This window comes from Bos indicus x Bos taurus, chromosome 7 (genome assembly GCF_003369695.1).
Source record: "Bos indicus x Bos taurus breed Angus x Brahman F1 hybrid chromosome 7, Bos_hybrid_MaternalHap_v2.0, whole genome shotgun sequence".
NCBI classification, from domain to species: domain Eukaryota; kingdom Metazoa; phylum Chordata; class Mammalia; order Artiodactyla; family Bovidae; genus Bos; species Bos indicus x Bos taurus.
In genome coordinates this window covers 42,994,058-43,014,333 of record NC_040082.1, presented here as the reverse complement: position 1 = coordinate 43,014,333, position 20,276 = coordinate 42,994,058, and the positions used below count along the sequence as shown (strand labels likewise).

The 20,276-nt window shown below is 37.8% G+C and overlaps 1 protein-coding gene across 2 annotated transcripts in view; it reads left to right on the top strand.

The window, feature by feature from the left end:
• SGCD (sarcoglycan delta) overlaps positions 1-20,276 on the top strand; it is a 1,106,710-nt gene that overhangs the window by 853,155 nt on the left and 233,279 nt on the right. For both annotated transcript variants that reach the window (XM_027545855.1, XM_027545853.1), the window contains one exon: positions 6,611-6,712. In XM_027545855.1, coding sequence (XP_027401656.1) covers positions 6,611-6,712 — 102 coding nt within the window. The remainder of the gene's footprint in view (positions 1-6,610; positions 6,713-20,276) is intronic.

Here is a 20,276-nt window from a genome sequence, read left to right as displayed (position 1 = left end):
GTAATAAAGAGCCTTTAGACTCTGGGAAGGTGGAATAAAGGTATTTGACCATAAAACTGGATGGTGTTAGTCTTGCAGTTGGAGATGACCCTCTCTACAGTTGCTGAGCACACCAACCAAGTAAGTGAAAATCAAAGTGGTATTAAGAAAGATACTTTAAATATACATTAGATTGGGTTCGAATAATGAGTAAAAGTATATAGTCTGAATTTGATAGTCTTGGGTTTGGGTTTAAGTTCCTGATTTTGTCATTAACTAGGTATGTAATTGTGAGTGAGTTGTTGCTGTTGTTGCTCAGGCGTGTCCAACTCTCTGCTACCCCATGGACTGCAGCTTGCTGGGCTTCCTGGTTCTTCACTACCTCCTGGAGTTTACTCAAACTCATGTCCATTTTGAGTCAGTGATGTCATCCAAGCATCTCATCATCAGTCGCCCCTTCTCCTGCCTTCAGTCTTTCCCAGTATTCAGGGTCTTTTCCAATGAGTCAGTTCTTTGCATCAGGTGACCAAAGTACTGGAGTTTCAGCTTCAGCATCAGTCCTTCCAGTGACTATTCAGGACTGATTTCCTTTTGGATGGACTGGTTTGATCTCCTTGCTGTCCAAGGGACTCTCAAGAGTCTTCTGCACCACAGTGCAAAGGCATCAATTCTTTGGCGCTCAGCCTTTTTTATTGTGTCACTTACCAGTGAATAAGTTATTCACCAGTAAATTTTCTCATGTATAAAATAAGGAAAATAATGACTATCTCATAAGACCGTTGAGGAGATGATAATTACATTAGATAATATAAGAATGCATGTGTGTTAAGTCGATTCAGTCGTGTCCGACTCTGCGGCCCTGTGGACTACAGCCCACCAGGCTCCTCTGTCCATGAGATTCTCTAGGCAAGAATATTGGAGTGGGTTGCCTTGCCCTCCTCCAGGGGGTCTTCCCAACCCAGGCATTGAACCCTCATCTCTTATGTCTCCTGCATTGCCAGGTGTGTTCATTACCACTAGCATCAAATATATGACATAGTATAGATTTTTGATAAAGATTGATTTTTAAAATAAAGCATGAAAACATTTTATAACCTCTTAAAATACAAAAATTGTTACAGAAAATTATATAGTACAGATAAGCAAAAGGAAGAAAATAAAAATACTCATATTTTAGGCATACAAAAATAGCTAACCTTAACATTTAAATGTATGTTTTTGTATAATTTTTTCCCTGTGAAATGTTCTCTAGAATTTTTCCTCTTAAGTCCATGTATGTATGTATATACATATGTATATATAGTTATAAAAAATGGCATGAAATATACATATGTATTTGTTAATCAATTTTTTTCACTTAATAATGGACTGTGAATATTTGCCTGTGTTCTTAAATATTCCTCTACAAGAGCTACATCATATCCCATTGTAGCATATTTACCCTTTTAACATGAAAGTTTTATTTTCTAATTTTTCATGTTTTTATTTTATAAAATGAAATGGCGATGAACAACTTTGTTGCCAAATGTTTTCACATCTATATGATTATTTTCTTATAGTTAAAATCAAGAAGTAGCATGGTAATTTCAATAATGATAAAGAAAATGAAATTAAAGTAAAAAACACAGAGTATAGTAATTGGAACATAGTAAGTCATCAATAAATACTAATAGGGTATTTATGAATGAACTATAAGAAAGGAAGGAGATTTATTTGAAATTACTTGCTGATTACCCTAAATATAATCTTTTATTTAAGAATATTTAGGAGTTCCATTTGGTTTGATAAATACACATCAGAAAAAAATTAACTAACTTAGGAAATATTAAAGGCAGGAGGAGAAGCGGGTGATAGAGAATGAGATGGTTGGATGGCATTGCCGACTCAGTGGACATGAATTTGAGCAAACAGGAGACAGTGAAGGACAGGGAAGCCTGATGTGCTGCAGTCCATGGGGTCGCAGAGTTAGACACGACTGAGCAACTTAACCACAGAAGTCTATCTATAGATGTCAGGTTTAGTATGTGTTTCTGTTACAGAGTCCAAGCTTATATTGTTCACCATTAACACAGGCCAAGAATTCAGGGATGAGTTGCTGAGGTGAGGAATAGTGACTTTGTTCAGAAAGTCTTCATACTGAGAAGATGGTAGACTAGGGTCCCAAGTGAAAGTGTTAGTCACTCAGTCATGCCTGACTCCTTGCGATCCCATGGACTGCAGCTCATCAGGCTCCTCTGTCCATGGGGTTTTCCAGGCAAGGACATTGGAGTGGTTTGCCATTTCCTTCTCCAGGGAATCTTCCCAACCCAGGGATCGAACCCAGGTCTCCTGTACCGCAGGCAGATTCTTTACCAACTGAGCTACCAGGGAAAGATGCAAGGGTCCAAAAGAACCATCTTATACAAGTTAAAATGCAGGCTTCTTTTATACTAAAAGTGGGGGGAATGGCTTGTTGTTGTAGGAATCCATTGTTCTTGCATCCATCCATGTGGGTCTGGTCGGAATGTTAGTATAAACCTATAACAACATAATTGGTATTTTCTATTCTGAAACTTTTTACCTTTATATGAATGGGAAAGTGTTATACCTTTAAAGGCCAGCACCTTGAGAATGAGCTATCCCATGTTTTTCAGTCTGTAGTCAACATTCTTTTACAAAAGTACAGACCAACATGACTAAGTACAAGCAACAGAGAGCTCAAAGGTTAGAGATAAGGGAATAGATCCAACTTGGAATCAGGTTTGCTTTCTCTGTTACATTTCTATGAAAAGATCTGCTTCTCCAGTTAATGGAAATCATCATCATAACCCAAAATACAATAACTCATACCCCCTTTTGGTGGGGGAGGGCTGTGTGGACATTTGCTTTTGCTTTTTCTCTTTGTTGTGGATCCTCCCTGATGCTAGTGTGGTATGGGCATGCCTTCCAGCCTCCTGCCCCTCACACTGGGTTTAAATGCCCAGGCTAGGACCCTCTTGGAAAAGCTTTCCCCACAAGTAACAACAATAGAAATATACAGATGACCTGCTATCCATGAGAGAACAATATTGACCAAGAAAGATCTGTTATCCATGGACTGAAGTGCCGTTATAAAAGAAAATTGGGGAAAAATGTGTATTCTCCTCTTGGTCACTTAGAGTCCCCCTACCCCCATACAATGTCTATAACAAGTATATTGAGGTACAGAGCACATAGCAGTGCTGGAGAGAAGATATGGTAGACTTAAGTCAGAAGGTTTAGGGGTCTGATAAAACATAGCTTAGTGATTTAGGTTGGGCAAAAATTGTGGTGACCTAGAGAGCATTTGATTCAGGCTGCTCTTTACCTCTAGCCAATGGCAGCTATGTGAGAAGGCAGACTCAGACTTGCCATGGCTTTCAGTTTTCATGAGATGCTGATAACCTGAAGTTTTCATTTGAATTTTGCACTTTTCAAATGGTTTTGAGAAAATGCAGGAATAAATTTTTAATGCATTTTATATATTCATATATATTTTAAATCACATATATATATAACATATGGTTTATTTAATTAATCTGAATCCCCAGCTTGCTGTCTACAGATCTGGAGATTTGTCAGTCTTCATAACTTCCTAAGTCAGATCCTTAAAATGAATGAGTGAATGAATGTGTGTGCATGCATGTGGATATATGTACATGCATACCTACACAGACATATTATTAGCTCTGTTTCTCTGGAGAACCTTGGCTGATACAGATACAAACACACACCTTTACTTGGAGAAGAAAGAAATATAATGTGACAGAAATATACTGTGACAGAAGCTAGACTTCTTTGAATGTATCTTGGTTTATAGATTTGACTGGTTCCATCTAAATAGTTCACAAATCTATAACAAAACAAGACTTTAAAAAAGCATTCATGAAAAATTGAAGCAGCAGGTGTGTGGGCAGGGATGAAACAGTTGAACCTAACTGACAAGAGGTTGCTGACATAACCATTCAGAATAAAACTATTTTAAATGACTTTAAAATGCAGCCATTTGACTATAGTTTACTAGTTGTACATACTCAAGATTTTTTAAGGGCAAATTTTTATTTGCTTTTCTTAATCATAATGTTAGTATGGTTAGTGGCATTGGTTTTTCTGAAACTGTTCTTTGTGTCTTGTGGATTAAATCAAATGAGTAGTCATATTGATGTTATTGAAAACAGGGATTTTTGGTATGGAAAATAGGTAATAACACTGTAAGATCCATGAGGTTAAATGAAAACCTTCAAGGCCTAAGTTTGAATTGAAATTTCATGAAAACTTATGGTATATTCCATTTAAAACATATACACAACTCATTTTCTAGCTCTGTTCACATAAACAAGAGCCAGTCACATAAACAAGCTCTCAGGTTATGGTATCTAAACACCATTTCCCACTGAAATGAACCCAAGTTCTTACTAGAAATGGCTGGTTCTGTCCTGGGGCAAGACTTATGTAAGATAACCCTGGAACATCTTACCATGCCAGAAACAAGAGGGTGGTTAAAGATGCCTGAGTCTTAATTAAAGGACTTGAAGAGACCCCCACTGAGCAAGAAGAGAACACTGTAAACTTCAATAGGAATAAAAACTGCACTGGAATGAAGCAAATCAAAATGTTCATAATGATATTTTTTTAAAAAGAAAACCTTTGGTCATCTTTGGAGAATATTAGGTAACTAATTCAAATTTTGCACATTAATCAATAAAGGAGGAAAAATCGAGCATCTATCAAGTTTTTATATAATTTAGGATAAACATGTAGTTGATGATATAAAATTTCTGTTGATGCAATACCCCAGATAATAAATTAAGAAATAATTATTTTATCACCAGTTTGAAATCTCTACTGAAATAATGGATCCTCTCAGTCACCAGTGGCTTATGACATCATTGCAAAAGATGTTCACTGCTTCCTGATAGAGCATGTGGTAGGCAGAAAAAATGCCCTCCCTTCTAAAAACATCAATGTCCTAATCTCAGAATCCATCAATATGTTGCATTACATGGCAAAAGGGAATTAATGTTATGATAGAATTATGGTGATCTTAACATAGATTATCCTTGTATGCTTCATGAACTTTAAGTGTCTAAACCAATGCAATACTGTAAAGCAGTTATCCTTCAATTAGAAATAAATTTTAAAAGTTTTTTAAAAAAATAAAACTTGTAAAAATTATGAAATCTGAATAAAATCTGTACCTAAGTTATTAAAAAAAATAGACAGATAATTCATTGTTGGAATGATTTGATGTAAGAAAGATTCAACCAACCATTGCTGACTTGCAGATGGAAGGGGCCACAAGCCAAGGAATGTGGGCAGCCTTGAGAAATGAGAAAATGTCAAGAAATGGGTTCTGTCTTAGGGCCTTCTGAAAGAGTGTAGCAGCCCTGCTGTCACCTTGATTTTCCCCTTTGAGCCCTGGGTCTGACTTCTAACATACAGATAATAAATTTGTGCTGTCTTAAACCATTGAGTTTGTGGTTATTTGTGATGGTAACAAAATAAAACTAATACATTTCATTTTCTAGGATGTATTTTCTTAGAATACTGACCCTGAATCTCCTCAAGCTTCTTGACTTACAGAAAATTCAGGAGAGAGAGGAACACATGACATAAAATTATGGGAATGTTCAGCAAAATCGAAACTCGGGAAAATGCTATTGGAAAAAATGTCATTTTGTTTATCAAATAAGTGTGTTTTTGTGTGTGGATGTGTGACAGAAATTGAGGAGATTTAAGGAGATGATCTAGTATTTTATGTACCAAACAATTGCAATAGGGAACTTGATTTCAAACAAAAAGATATAAAGAGAAGAATATTCACGAGACTTGAACATTGACCCTGGGTACTTGATCATATTTAGCAGTAATTTTATTTATCTTTTTGCTGTGGTAATGGTATTATGGTTATATTTAAATAAAGGAGTTTGATATAGTAGCTGTAATAGAGAACAGTAGCCATAAGTTGATAATTGTTGAAGATGAATGATAACTACATAAGTGTTTGCTATTTATCCTTTCTACTTTTATATTTCAATATTTCCATGCTGCTGCTGCTGCTGCTGCTAAGTTGCTTCAGTTGTGTCCGACTCTGTGCAACCCCATAGATGGCAGCCCACCAATAATAAAGTATTAATAAATATGTTAGTAAATAATTTGACTCCTTAAATATTTTGTGAGCCAAAGACATCATGTCCAAAGGATGGATTAGACCAACAGACTGCAGTTTGTCATTTCTGCATAGTTTCAGATATCAGATCTTTTACTTTAACCTGGGAAATCATATTTTTCTTCTTTCCGCACTAATCTCCTGCCTCCATTCTTTCACCACTGCCTAGTCAAAAGGGTGCCTTTCATCTGTGCTGCTTAGATTTCTGCTTGCTTGAAAAATTTACTCAATTTTCCAAGATTGTTTGAAATCGATTTTCTCAGAATAAGTTAGCAAAGAGGGTAATATGCATAATCACACTGAACAATGCCTCCAAGTGTATTATGTCTTCATTTTGACCTCCTCTCATTCCACGTTCTTAAAAAAAAGAAAGGCAATAATTTTGTTTCAATTTTGAAAACCTAAGGTATTTTTGAAATTTGGACTAATCCAATTTTCCATGTTCTCTCTGTGCCTCTATTTTAGGATGGAATGGGAAACTTGAGAATCACAGAAAAAGGTCTAAAGCTAGAAGGAGACTCAGAATTCTTGCAACCTCTCTACGCCAAAGAAATCCAGTCCCGACCAGTAAGTTTCTGTTGGAAGAAGGAATCATTGTTTCTCTTGAATCTAAATCTGGGGGAAAATTATCTTGCCAATGACTGAATATAAAAGGTTGAGGGACGGGGTAGCAATGTACATAGTAAGATGCCTTTGAATCGGAACTTTTGAATGCAGTTGCCTCTGCAGTACAAATGAGATGACCTCTCTGAGCCTCTTTCCAACCCTGCCAAATAGAGAGTGTTAACCTTTATTAGTGAACTTTCTAGATTGTGCTACAAAGAAAACAAGAAAAAAAATGTGGAAGTGCATTAAAGTGCTATATAAATACAAGAAAGTCTTCCTATTGCTATTCATTGTCAAGTATTTCAAAGCCCTCTTTAGAAATAGTCCTAAAGAACTAGAATTTTTTATGAAGAATGTGGACAATATGGCAAAGGTTGATTAGAATCAATTTAATATATTAACAGCTATGCTCAAAAATGGTATTTAAATGATCACACTAGAATGTGTACTCTGTCCCATGCACTTTGCTATTCTGATGAGTTGTTATCATTATCTAATATAATTCACAGATTGGTCCAATGGGATGATGTTTATTGTTGTCTTCATTTTACAGATTAAAGAATTGAGGCTTGGAGAAGTAGGTTGTTCCAAGCCATGTTCTTATGAACCAGCAGAGCAAAGATTTCAACTCAGGAAATCCAATTCAAAAGCTTCTCTGTTAACCATAGCCTTCTACCAAAGCTCTTTGTCTCATTCTTTTTATTTTTTTTAAGTCTTAATGAAGTGATCCCTAGACACCTTGATTTTATTAGCCAATATTATCAAAATTAGTATTTGTCTTGAGTATATTTTGGTGTTATTTGTTCTTTAGCTTTCATTTTTGCTTTTTGGTGGGGGTGGTGAAGTGTTGAAAAGGATTATTGATGTATCTGCTCTGCCTGGGATTGGTTCTCATCCACCTGTGAACAAATAACATGGAAGTTCTCCAAAGCACCATTTGCATTGTGTGCATCGATTAATGAAATTCAGCAAGTTGAGGCAGTGGGTAATTTTATCTGAGTGCTATCTAAACTACTGAGTTGTACAGACTGAACGCAACTACTGAATTGCCAACATGTTTACTTCCTTCAGTGTCTGGTGAGAGGGAGGGAGCCATGATGCTAAAATCATCAAGAAGACCAAATTAATTCAGTCACCCAGTCAGTGATTATGAAATTTAACAGGGACTCCATACCATACTGGCTTAAAGTACCAAAAATATTGTAAATGTATCCATTGTTTCTGTGGAAGCTATATCCTAGAAGGAATAATTGGATAAAACTGTAACGAGTGTTGGGATAGGATTCTGCATTGGACTGAATAGTCAATTTCAATCATTTAAGAAATGACTATTGTGTTCATTGCTCTTGATTTATTTTTACTCTTCCTAACCTAGCAAGTGGGCTTCCCTGGTGGCTCAAGATGGTAAAGAATTTGCCTGCAGTGCAGGAGACCTGGGTTCAATCTCTGGGTCGGGAAGTCCCTAGGAGACGGGAATGGCTACCCACTCCAGTATTCTTGCCTGGAGAATCCCATGGACAGAGGCGGCTGGTGGTACAGTCCATATAGTCACAAAGAGTAGGACGTGACAAGGCAACTAATCACATACAACCTAGCAAGTTGGTTAGTTAAACTATCCATTTAAGTTACTAAATATACAATAGGTTAATGATCTTACCTAGATTAAACAAGTTTATCTCATTAATTTGTATTGGTCCTTTCTCTCTAATGGTCTGTCCCTTTTTCTGTAAAGGGCCAGGTAGTAAATATTTTTATCTTTTTTTTTCTTCCTTTTTATAATTCTTTAAAACTGCAAAAAAAAAAAAAATTTTTATCTCAAGGGCCACAGAAAAATAGGCTACAGGCTGTAGTTTGTCAACCCCTCTTACCTATTTATCTATATTTCTATAAGTGTGTCAGTGATCTGGCTAGATTTCTTATGTATAATAGAGCAGATTTTAAGATCCTGTGTAGAATAGTTGATATGTGTTAAGAAAAATGTTGCTAAATAAGTTTCCCTGGTGGAGAATTAGAGCCATATAAGGAACTTGAGACACATGTCTTAGAAGACCTGTAAAAGGGTACCTGGTTTATCTCTTAGGCCCATATGTAAGAATTGGACTTTTAGCAAATATGTCAGCCAAGCTATCTGAAAATCAATAGTCATCTGATCCCAAGTCAAAGATACACTTAATTAGAAGCTTAAGAAGTAATGATGGTCTTGGAAAAACTTACTTTAATATTGAAAAAGCAGTGAGTTAAATCCAATACTTTCAAGTCCTTGTTTAAAGAAAATTAAAGGGTTAAAATTCACTATTTTTCCATTATTTTTTAGAAATTAGTTTTCCTTTCTAAAAGCTCAGACAGTACAGAATCTGCTTGCAATGCGGGAGACTCGGGTTTGATTCCTGGGTTGGGAAGATCCTCTGGAGAAGGAAATGGTAACCCACTCCAGTATTCTTGCCTAGAGAATTCCATGGACAGAAGAGCCTGGCTGGCTACAGTCCATGGGGTCACAAAGAATCAGACATGACTGAACAACTGATGCACACGCACACACACACACACACACACACAAAGCTTTTAGCTTATATGTTTCTCAGCACGAAATTAATGTGTTTTAAATGAATAAAAGAGGGCATACAATGTGTATATATGATAAAACCCATCAGAAAGTCTCTTGGCCTCTACCAGAAAGATGTGCCCTGATCCATCTACTTTTCTCCATTGCAGGCACCCCACTTGTTGAAGCCCCCATCCACTCTCATTGCTGTAACTGCTTCTGTCTCTGCTGCCTTTCACTCTTAGCCTCATTATCCAAACTGTAGCCAGAGTAGCCTTTTCAAATATCAAGCTGCTTCACGCCTTTGCAAGGGATTCTCTGTTGACTTCCCATTACACCTAGAATAAAATCCAAACTTCTTCCTGAGGCAAAAGAATAATATTATTAGCTAGGGATTTGGTCTGTAGGCCTCTCCTTACTTCAAGCACAGGAATTATTGCCAGCTGAACAAAATTGGGATTCAGGGAGCAAAGAAGGTAGAGAGACTGACTGATGAGCAGGTAACCAGTGGAATTTGCCACACTTCCTGAATCATAGCCTCACATAATGCTCACAAGAACCTCACATGCAGGAGCTTTCCATTCTCTACTCTGGCATCTTCAGTTTACTGTGTTTTTGCTGTTTTCTGATGTACCTGACCATTGCATGCATGCCACCTCTGGAAGATTCTCCTCTGTAGAATAGTCTGCCTTGTCACTTTGCCATAGATCATGGCTGTTTCTCTTTCATGGGGCGTCTCCTGTTTTTCTCATTGAAAAGAGATCAGCGTCCAGTTGAACAAGATTACTCAGCTCTTCTAAGTGAGGATAACTAATGAAGCAACTCTTGACTTCATTTTGGTTTTGTGTTTCATTGATCTGAGAGGAGCCGAAATTGGTTAAGCAATCCACACTATGTTCAATACAGTATCTGATTTCATTATTGAAGGTTACAACCTTGGAAAAGTCACTACAAATTGATTAGTGCTATAGCAATCACTTAGGAAGATAAATTAATGAGAAAATGTTCATCTCTATAAAAACTCTCATCTGGGAATTCAGTGAAAGACCTGGCTTTCTCTAGCTTTAGCTACATGGATGCCTAGCTTCTAAGTGGTAAAGTATCATGCGGCTCAGGAAATTGCCTGAAAAGGACACACTAAATTAACTATTCTACCATCACATCCAAAGACCACCTAGTCCCTAGTAATTCTATTTGAATGCATTAGCACAGAAATTTATAAACTTAAGGGATTTAATGCCATTAAGACTATATTTAAGTCCCATTTCAATGTGGTAGGCATCTTTATAATTGCAAAATACAACTACGGGTTTTTGGCACAAGCTGTGAGTAGATAGATTGAATGCATGAATTCTAAGTAGACTTTTCATCACAGAGTATCATTCTGGATAAAAGTAGCAGATCCTTGCTTTTTCAGAGCGGCATCTTCCCTTGCTTCCCATGATGGTGGAACTAGATAGTGTTTTTACAAAATTTAATGTGAAGTGACAAGAGAAGGGAAGCCAGCATTTATTGAGCAAACACTCTGTCTCAAACCTACACCAATGAGAAAGTTGCACAGTGAGTTATCTCCATACTCCCCTCAAACTATACTTGGGGTGAGTATAGGGGTCCTAGCCCATTGCTGTACTGAATTTGGACGTTTTGGAGAGGAGAGAATAGAAAGAAAAGTTGGAGGAGGGATTCAAAAATTGATTTAACAGAATAAAGTGAAAATTTATTGTATAAAGTTTAAGGATATTTCTATATTTTTCATACTTTTTATCTATTAAAAACTCACCTATTTTAAGATGTTCTACCTATCATAAACTGTGTCTAGAACAAAGAAATCATGTGTAAATGGTGTTCTTAGAAGTTGCCTGTAACAAGAGTCAGTACAACACCATCGTCAAGCTCACATGCTGTATCATTGGCCTTGGGTGGCAACCAGAGCTACTGTTTCACCAGTGAGTGATCTTTGAGCAATTTCTTAACTTGGCAGATTCTTGTTTTCTTACCTGTGCAACTGAGGTGATACTAATACCTGCGTCATTGGTGGTTGTAAATAAATAAGGTAATATTTGTTAAGAGCTTCATGCAGAACTTGACATGAAGTGAGTTTTCTGGAATGGGCACTCCTGCTCTCACCTCCATCCCCTGATGATGATGATGTTGATGATGGGGAATGATGATTTGATGACAAGGACCATGATTGTCACTATCTGCATCATCATCATGTATGAAGGTCTCATCTGATGTTTAAACTTCCTCTGAACCAAACGGTCTCTTATTCTCTTCTTCATGTCTTCTTAATCACAAATTCAGTGAAAATCTCTAAGGAAACTCTTTTCATATTCAGTAGCTTTTTGGAGAAGGCAATAGCACCCCACTCCAGTACTCTTGCCTGGAAAATCCCATGGATGGAGGACCCTGGTAGGCTGCAGTCCATGGGGTCGCTAAGAGTTGGACACGACTGAGCGACTTCACTTTCACTTTTCACTTTCATGCGTTGGAGAAGGAAATGGCAACCCACTCCGGTGTTCTTGCCTGGAGAATCCCAGGGACGGGGAGTTTAGTCTTCAATTTTTCTTTCACTGAGTTACACTCTGTCAATGTTCAACTCACTTTTTTTTTCCATGCTTCTGCTTAAAAATTTTTGCTGGCTCCTGCACTCATAGTTTACTGGCAGTCTTTCTGAAAAAAAAAAAAAAAATAGATTTTGGTATATGCTAAGTACCTGGGCAATGGCACCCCACTCCAGTACTCTTGCCTGGAAAATCCCATGGACGGAGGAGCCTGGTAGGCTGCAGTCCATGGGGTCGCTGAGGGTCGGACACGACTGAGCGACTTCACTTTTGCTTTTCACTTTCATGCGTTGGAGGAAGAAATGGCAGCCCACTCCGGTGTTCTTGTCTGGAGAATCCCAGGGACGGGGGAGCCTGGTGGGCTGCCGTCTATGGGGTCGCACAGAGTCGGACACGACTGAAGTGACTTAGCAGCAGCAGCAAGTACCTTAAAATGTTTATATTCTTTAATCCAGGAATGATATCTCCACTCATTATATGATACAAAAAAGCAAACCATAATAATATAGAGATTAACACACACATATTCCAGTGTTTTATAAACACTAGTCTGAATGTTGTTTCCCAAGAGGCCTGAATTCCACATATAAAATGGATTTCGAGGGTGTCCCATTTTGTCAGTGTTTATGAAAGCTGAGAAACTGCTAGGCACTCATTGAAACTCTGAGCTGCTCAACCTCACCATGGATTTTTACATTTATGTGAAAATGATTTGATGACAAGGACAATGATTGTCACTATCTGCATCATCATCATGTACTATGTGATCTCATCTGATGTTTAAACTTCCTCTAAACCAAATGGTCAAATCATTTTTGTTTTATGAAAAGCTGAGTTTTTAAAATCCCATTTTGATTTTAGTATGATATGAATTGAGACTTATTCTATCAGCCTGCATTAACAAGGCATATCTAGGCTGAAAGTAGAAAGTCTCTAAGAATTCAATTAAACCAGTAACTTCATTTAATGTATGGAGACCTAAGGCTCACAAAAGGAGTCTGAACTTACTCAGGTTATGCCTAGCAAAAGTGAGAACTGAAATCCAGGATTGCAGTATTTTCTTCCACATCAACACACAGCATATGTGATAATTAATTTTCTCATGACACTGTCTTTAGTGCAATAGGTTGAGTTATACATGGCCATTTCCCTCTCATGAGAAATAACTGCAATGCACATTAAGTTCCCAAGAGAATTCAAAAGCATTAAGAAAAGGAAACTAGAAACAACAGTGGATAATGCAGCAAGACCAACCTTAATGATGGCTGATGTAACACTGAAATGATATTCTTTACTTTATCAAGTTATTGGTGAGAGCGAAACTAAGTAATTTAAGTGACCCACCTTATAAACTATGAAGTCAGCTACTGATATGAAGGCTTATGATGGAATTTACAAACTGAATCCATCCCAGTTTACTTGCTTCACACAGTGCTTTCCTTTGAATGTGAATTTGTTTCTAATATTTAACTATATGAAGATGTGACATTTTAAAAATATATATAATTTTTTTTCTCACACACAAAACCACACAGAAAATCTGGCAGAGTGCTTTACTATTCATAAGGACTGGAGCTCAGTAGACAGTGCCTCCTGTAGAAGTGTATTTGTTCTCCATTGTGCCACAGCCACCATCAGTCACCACTTGTTTCATTCCTGAGCTGCTTAGCTTGTTTATGTAACGAGCCCCTGAAATCCCTTGAGGAAGCACAGCCCCTGGTTTATGGCACTGAGAATGTTATCTATCTCATCGTGCAGTAGTCCAGAAATTAAGTTGACTTTCTCAAATTTGTAGTCACTCGTGACTCAGTGCTTCTTACTTCCTGTGTGTCTCTTTTGCCTCAGTTTTCTTCTAGTTGTCTGGCTCCTATCGGTTTTGACATCGTGTATAAGCTCAGTGACAGGAGATAGCAGACTCAGAGCCTCTGGAAGCTGAGGTTCTGGCACACCAGGGTCATTCTCCACCCTGGGTTTCCTAGAACACACCTGTTTGTCTTTCTTCCTTTAACCTTGACTGTGCATGACTGGGAAAGAAGCAGACAAGGGAAAGAAAGCTGAAAACTTGGATTTGGCATGCTTTCCATGAGGCAGAATAAAGTAACCTGGGATGACAGACAAGCACAAGCTTTGTCTAAAGAGGCTTCCTTGACAAGTTAGTTATAATAAGAGGAACCATGTCTCTGGTTAGTTTACAAACCCGACAAAAGCCGTGGTGTCTTTTCCTCAGTACTCAAAACAGCTTCAACTCCCAGCTGAACATACTGCACACAAGCAGTATTTTCCATGCCCCTTGTATGGAACATGAGCATCTTGCTGTCTTTAATTAAGAAGTTAACTGGACCATGAAGTATTGCCCAAGTAAATAAAAGTGATTTGTATTAAGTCAGAGGGGCGCATTAGGCATCTTTGCATTTCTTAGCTCATATGTAAACTATAGAGATTATTAAAAATTGAAAGGGTCATCTATAAAACCATCTGCACCAAGAAGCAGATTGCCATTCCTGAAATGTATCTATCTTTTTATGTGTCATTGTTTATTGTGAACAATGGAGTGAAACAGCTGCTTGCTTTTTTTCTTTTTTAACCAGACACACAAACTTTGAATAGATCGATGCTTAATCCTTTGGTCTGTTTGTTTGCTTATCCTGGGAAACAGATAGTTATTCAGAGGCTTTGGTTGCCTGAGAATTAAAATGGGCTGATGGGGTTTTTGTTCTTTCTTTAATTTGGGAGAAATTGACTGTGTACTTTTCTTGAATGAAGATCATGCTGGAAATAGAAGTTACTGAGGACTTTGGTCAGATCTCAGCTGTAACTAGAGTTTTCATAGAAGAGCTAGGTCCAAACTTCAAATGAGGTTGACAATGTCTAATTGTATTGTTTAAGGACCACTAGGAAAGCAGGCTGCCCCCAGAATTCTTTCTTGTCTGCTGTGGTGCCCAAAGGTTCGCCATTAGAATCTCATCTGTTCAAAGACTTGGAAATTTGTATTCACGCCAGTCCCCTACTGAGAGTACCCTTCATGCAAATACACATTCCCACAAAATATTTAAAGTAACTTGTAAGAAATATGTACAGGGACAGAGTAAGAAAAGATGCAATTGGTTAAGACAGAGAAAAATATAAATTAGAACAGGAGGCAGAGGTGGAGATACTTTAATACATACAGGAGACAGGCAGGAATCTTTGCATTCTCTTGATAAGCCTGGAGTTTGATTATGAAGTTTCCAAACAGACAGAGACAGTCACTTGGATAAAACCTTTTGTCTCTACCCTCTAGATATAAATACTGTGTCCTGGATGGGAGGAGGGTTGCAGCTGGCAGCTAGGTGTTTCCAGAAAGAACGTTAGAGTCAAAGTTGGGGAATCTGGGTGCGCTTCTTGTCCTGCTGGGGTTAGCACCAAGCTCTGGTGCAAGTCATTCCTCTTCCCTCTCAGTGTGTCTGTCATAAAAGAGGTTGGATGCGCTCAGTGGTTTTCTGCAATGTTGTTTTTAAAGCCATGGAATCTTTTTGAAGTCAGATTTTACTTGAAACCCTAAATCTGAACCAGATGGAAGCTGAACTCCTGTGGTTGGATAAGGACTGGGGCACTGCAGCCCATGGCTTTGTCCACCCAGTGTCCCTGTCCTCCGCCACAGGATGCCCAGGCCCTGGGAGGGAGGTCCATGTATCACAGTCTGAGAACACAGGCTGGAAGAAAGCCTAGACTTGTTCCATCCAGGCCTCTGCTCAAATGGCACCTCCTGGTGGACAGCTTCCCTGACGGCCTATCTAAAATATATCCCTTAACTAATAACGTTATTCTCCACTATCATATCATATATTACTTAGGTATTAATATACTTAGGTATATTAATTTCCATTTCTATATTATAGGTGCATATTATATGACTAAATGACTGAATGACCATTTGCTTCTTAATACTGCATCATCTCCATGATTACAGGGGCTTAGAAAAGCAATTGTTAAGTGACGTATAAGAGAAGGTTCTAAAACACAGCTTCCCATGATTTAAACTTGGTTCCACCATTTACTAGCTGTGTAATGCTTGACCTTTTCTGGGCTTTACTTTCTTAATCTGTAAAACGGGCCTAATAACAGCACTACCTCATAAGCATATTATGGGATCATAAGAGTTAATTTATTTATATAATTTTGTAAAATTTATTACATAAATGTCACTGTTTGTAGAGTATTGTTTTGAGCATAAAGCACTATAAAAATTTCAATATTATAATTTATGATTATTAAAATTTATTAGTATTATTATTTGCTTTGTTTACCACTGTTTCCCTGGTTTCCAACTAGTGCCTGTCTTATGAAAAGAAATTAAATTGTTGTTGTTTTTTTGAATAAATTACTTTATTAGGATCCTTCTGACTCAGAGATTCTCTAACACTTCTCAGGTGGGGAGATAAAGACAAATTTCTCTTTTTATAGGAGCTTTAGAATGATTAATTTTCTTTATCAGCTGCATGCTAAGTATCATATTATGTAGAAGAGGGTGTGAGCAGCCGTGTTGTAGGAAACCATGGGGAGCAGGACAGGCAAGGTGACAGAGGTAAAAGTGGTCCTGCTGCTGCTGCTGCTAAGTCACTTCAGTCGTGTCCGACTCTATGTGACCCCATAGACGGCAGCCCACCAGGCTCCACCATCCCTGGGATTCTCCAGGCAAGAACACTGGAGTGGGCTGCCATTTCCTTCTCCAATGCATGAAAGTGAAAAGTGAAAGTGAAGTCGCTCAGCTGTGTCAGACTCTTCGTGACTCCATGGACTGCAGCCTACCAGGCTCCTCAGTCCATGGGATTTTCCAGGCAAGAGTACTGGAGTGGGGTGCCATTGCCTTCTCCAAACGTGGTCCTAAGGGTACCAAAAGCCCATCTTTCCCTACTTGACTCTTTTGCACTGCTGTAAGCCTTGATTCATGGCAACCCTGGCTAATGGAAGCTCACAGGTATAGAGCTGTGTGTTACTGGAAAGGTGAAGATAATGAAATTTAACACTTTCCAGCCCTTGAAACTTTGAGCTTCTCTACATCATCACTGTGGCACATCAGCATCCTTTCACCCTTTTGGTTTCTGGGACATCCCAGTCCCGTGTAACGACTATGTGATGTGAGATTGCTTCCTGCTTATTTCATAAACAATACTGAAGACAGAATAATACATGCCAGAATCTACTGTGGTTTGGTTTTTGTTCCCTTAATGGTAGGAATAAGTACTATTTTAGTTAGGTGGCATCTCACAGCCAATAATACTTGTTGAATATTGGGGGAGAATAATGGAGCGAGAAGTTAGCATTCAGAAAGAATTGAAAATAGAGTATTAGTTGCTCAGTCATATCCAATTCTTTGTGACCCCATGGACTGCAGCCTGCCAGGTTTCTCTGTCCATGGGATTATCCAGGCAAGAAGGGCATTCTAATACAATTTATTTCAAAAATGGAAGAAGGGCATTTAAATATATTCATAAACATTTTGTTCTTCACTAGGCAAAAGGCTTAGCAAAAGAGTCACTTAAATTGTTTTCTTAATGCTTCAATCAAAACATACTCATCTCCCAGGGACTCTTGTTGCACCCAACACTTTGTAATTGCTGTGGGTGTTGCACTATTAGTCTTAATTTTAAGAAAACTTGTTCATTATCAAAAAATACTGATAATTTTTCAGGAGATATAATTTCAGAGGCCGAAAACACACTTCCTTGCCATGTGAAATTATAAGCAAATACTCACTCTGATTTTGTGATCTCCATCAGTAGCTGAGTGTAGTTTTTTGACGCATTGCTCTGTAAATTATTACCAGTGATGTTTTAAGTGGCAGTTGCCTAAATTATGAGTGTGGGACTTTCCATATCCATGAATGTTTCTGTTTTTATCAGCAATGATTCTGTCTCCAGGCAAATACCAAATGGTTCACAAAGTAGATGAAGCTTTTAAGACTGATAAATATTTTGCAGATGTACTTGATGCATTCTGGAGGGAGATGAGGAGGGAGAGGTAAATAAATGGTGATGAAAATCACCATGTTTGGAGGATGAGGCAAACACTCTACCGTTTTTTTCTTTGCTTGCTGCAGTATGGTAGATTTCGCCAACTAGGAAGCCACAGCTCCCATTTTGTAACATCAGAGTCATAGAAATAAAAAGTTATCTCTCTATAGTCATAGACAAGTACAGATGGTAGGATAATTGCAGTCTTCTACTTTCAAGCTGTGTAGATTGGTTTTAGGACTCAGTTAAGGCTCAGGTAGTTACATTAAAAATATGAGAAGACTTTTATGGGAATACAAATTATCGATAGGTAGTAGCTCATTGATACATGAGAAATGGAGCTAGCTTTATTTTTAAGTTATCAATGCATAAATAGTCATATCATTGGATGGATACGTAGTCCCCATGTTTGTTTCTGACTTTAGGAGTTAACAAACCAAGTGTCTTCATTTATTCTATAGCAGTCTTGATTTTTTTTTTTTTTTAGACTGATCTTACTGCGCGGTTTTTCTGAGATGTGGAATCTACCCCCATGCTTTCTGTGGCTGCCACAGAGAATTTGCTATATCACAGTGTTTCTTTGACCATATCTTAGCAGCACTCTGGTTAGGAAGGACAGGAAGAAGTTTAGTGAAAAGAAAATACAATGTGGCTACATTACAGCGGAGTTAGTATAAAAAGATGGCCGATACCAACTCAGTGTTGGATTGTATGGGACAGTTGCCCACTCTGAGTGGGTGGAAGAAGCAGGGACTGTTTATGTTAGGGTTCCTTCCGCCACAGCTTGACATAGGGCTTATGATCCTGCAGGAGTCAGCAATGTTCATTTATCATGAAGTTACATGAATTTGACTTTTAAACGTAGCCCTTATGGCCAAAAGCACATTTGTTTTTAAAATTACGCTTGAAAAGTCTTTATATCACCACAAAGTAGAGTGTCCATGGCTTATGAGCACAACATTGTAAAGTAAATATAATGATCAGGAGACCCAGTGAGGCTAGGCTGAGGAGAGGAAGACAAGACACTCCACGGATGCCTGGACCATTGTGTTACAGGGATGACTAGCAAATGGCAACCAGGAGGTGGAGAATGATAAGGAAACATTAATGTTGCTAAGTACCTGTCAGATTTGCCTTTTCTAATACTGAATATCTGTAACTTTAAATCATCTTAATGGAACTGTTGTCATAGAGATTAAATGAACTAATAGGTTCAAAATCACCTCCCAGAGAGTCTCACCCATAGTAATTGCTCAGAAATATTTGTTGAATTTGAATCCAAGTAATATGAGATTAAACCCTCATGTTGTAAATAACTAATAGTCACAGTTCTCATGTAAAATTATCTCATTCATTCCGTAGAGTATCACTAAAAAGGACCTATCATTTTGATCTTCCTTTTAGAGACAAGCAGTCAAATAGAGGGCTTAAGGAAAAACATGCATTTACTATTCCAAACCATGTTGACTCTAACACACTTCTTAACTGAAATACTGTATTATCTCAGAGCAACACATAAGTATTGGCCCATGCTGTTTGTCTAACTTGCTTTCCCTGTAACCCAAAGAAACATGTAGGACCCTTACTAGTTTCATGAAGGGACTATTCATTTTTATTTTTCTTTTGTCAATAGCTGCTTCTCTGACCATCCCCCACTCCCCTACAGATGGCTTCTGTTCTGTTGCATAGGCTTCATACAATCACAGCTACCTGTAGAGGCCAATTTTTCCCCATTCCAACCATACATACCCTAAACTGTGCCATCTCCTGCTATACCGTTATTATTCTTTGGCCTTGGCTTCTGTTAGAATTATAGTATCTATTTGGAAATAATCAAAGATCCATGTGCTAATGAAGTCTGACTCCAGACATTATCATGATGTTCTAGAGACCTTAAATTCTGCAGATATGACTTTGTCCAGAACCTCAGACTACAAGTTGCTGGTTTCTCACTCTAAGCCCGCCAAAGTGGAGGTAATAGGAAGTAATAAAAAACTTACAGAATACCAAATTTCTGAAGCCCTGGCCTTTGTTAACTCCAGTTCCTTATCTGAAACTACAGAACATATGAGTGACTATTTTCTTAATTCTTCCAATTCTCTAAATATCCAGTACCATCCTAGATTCATAAAAGAGAAGTTAACTCATTATGTATAATGTATGCCTTAGGGCCTCTAGGCTTAATTACCTCTGGGAACCCCTTTGAAGAAAGAACTCTCTCTTCTTCATTCTAAATTCAGCTTCTTTTACAAGTTCCTTAAATATATTATGTGCAAGATCCCACTACCATTCTTATTCCTTGAGCTGTTTTTTCATTTCTTAACAACTGAAACTGACATATTTGCAATATAGTTAAAAATACAGTAACATTCAAATGCAGTAAGTGTCCTTAGATAAAATTTTCCTCTAAGATGAACGCTTTCTTC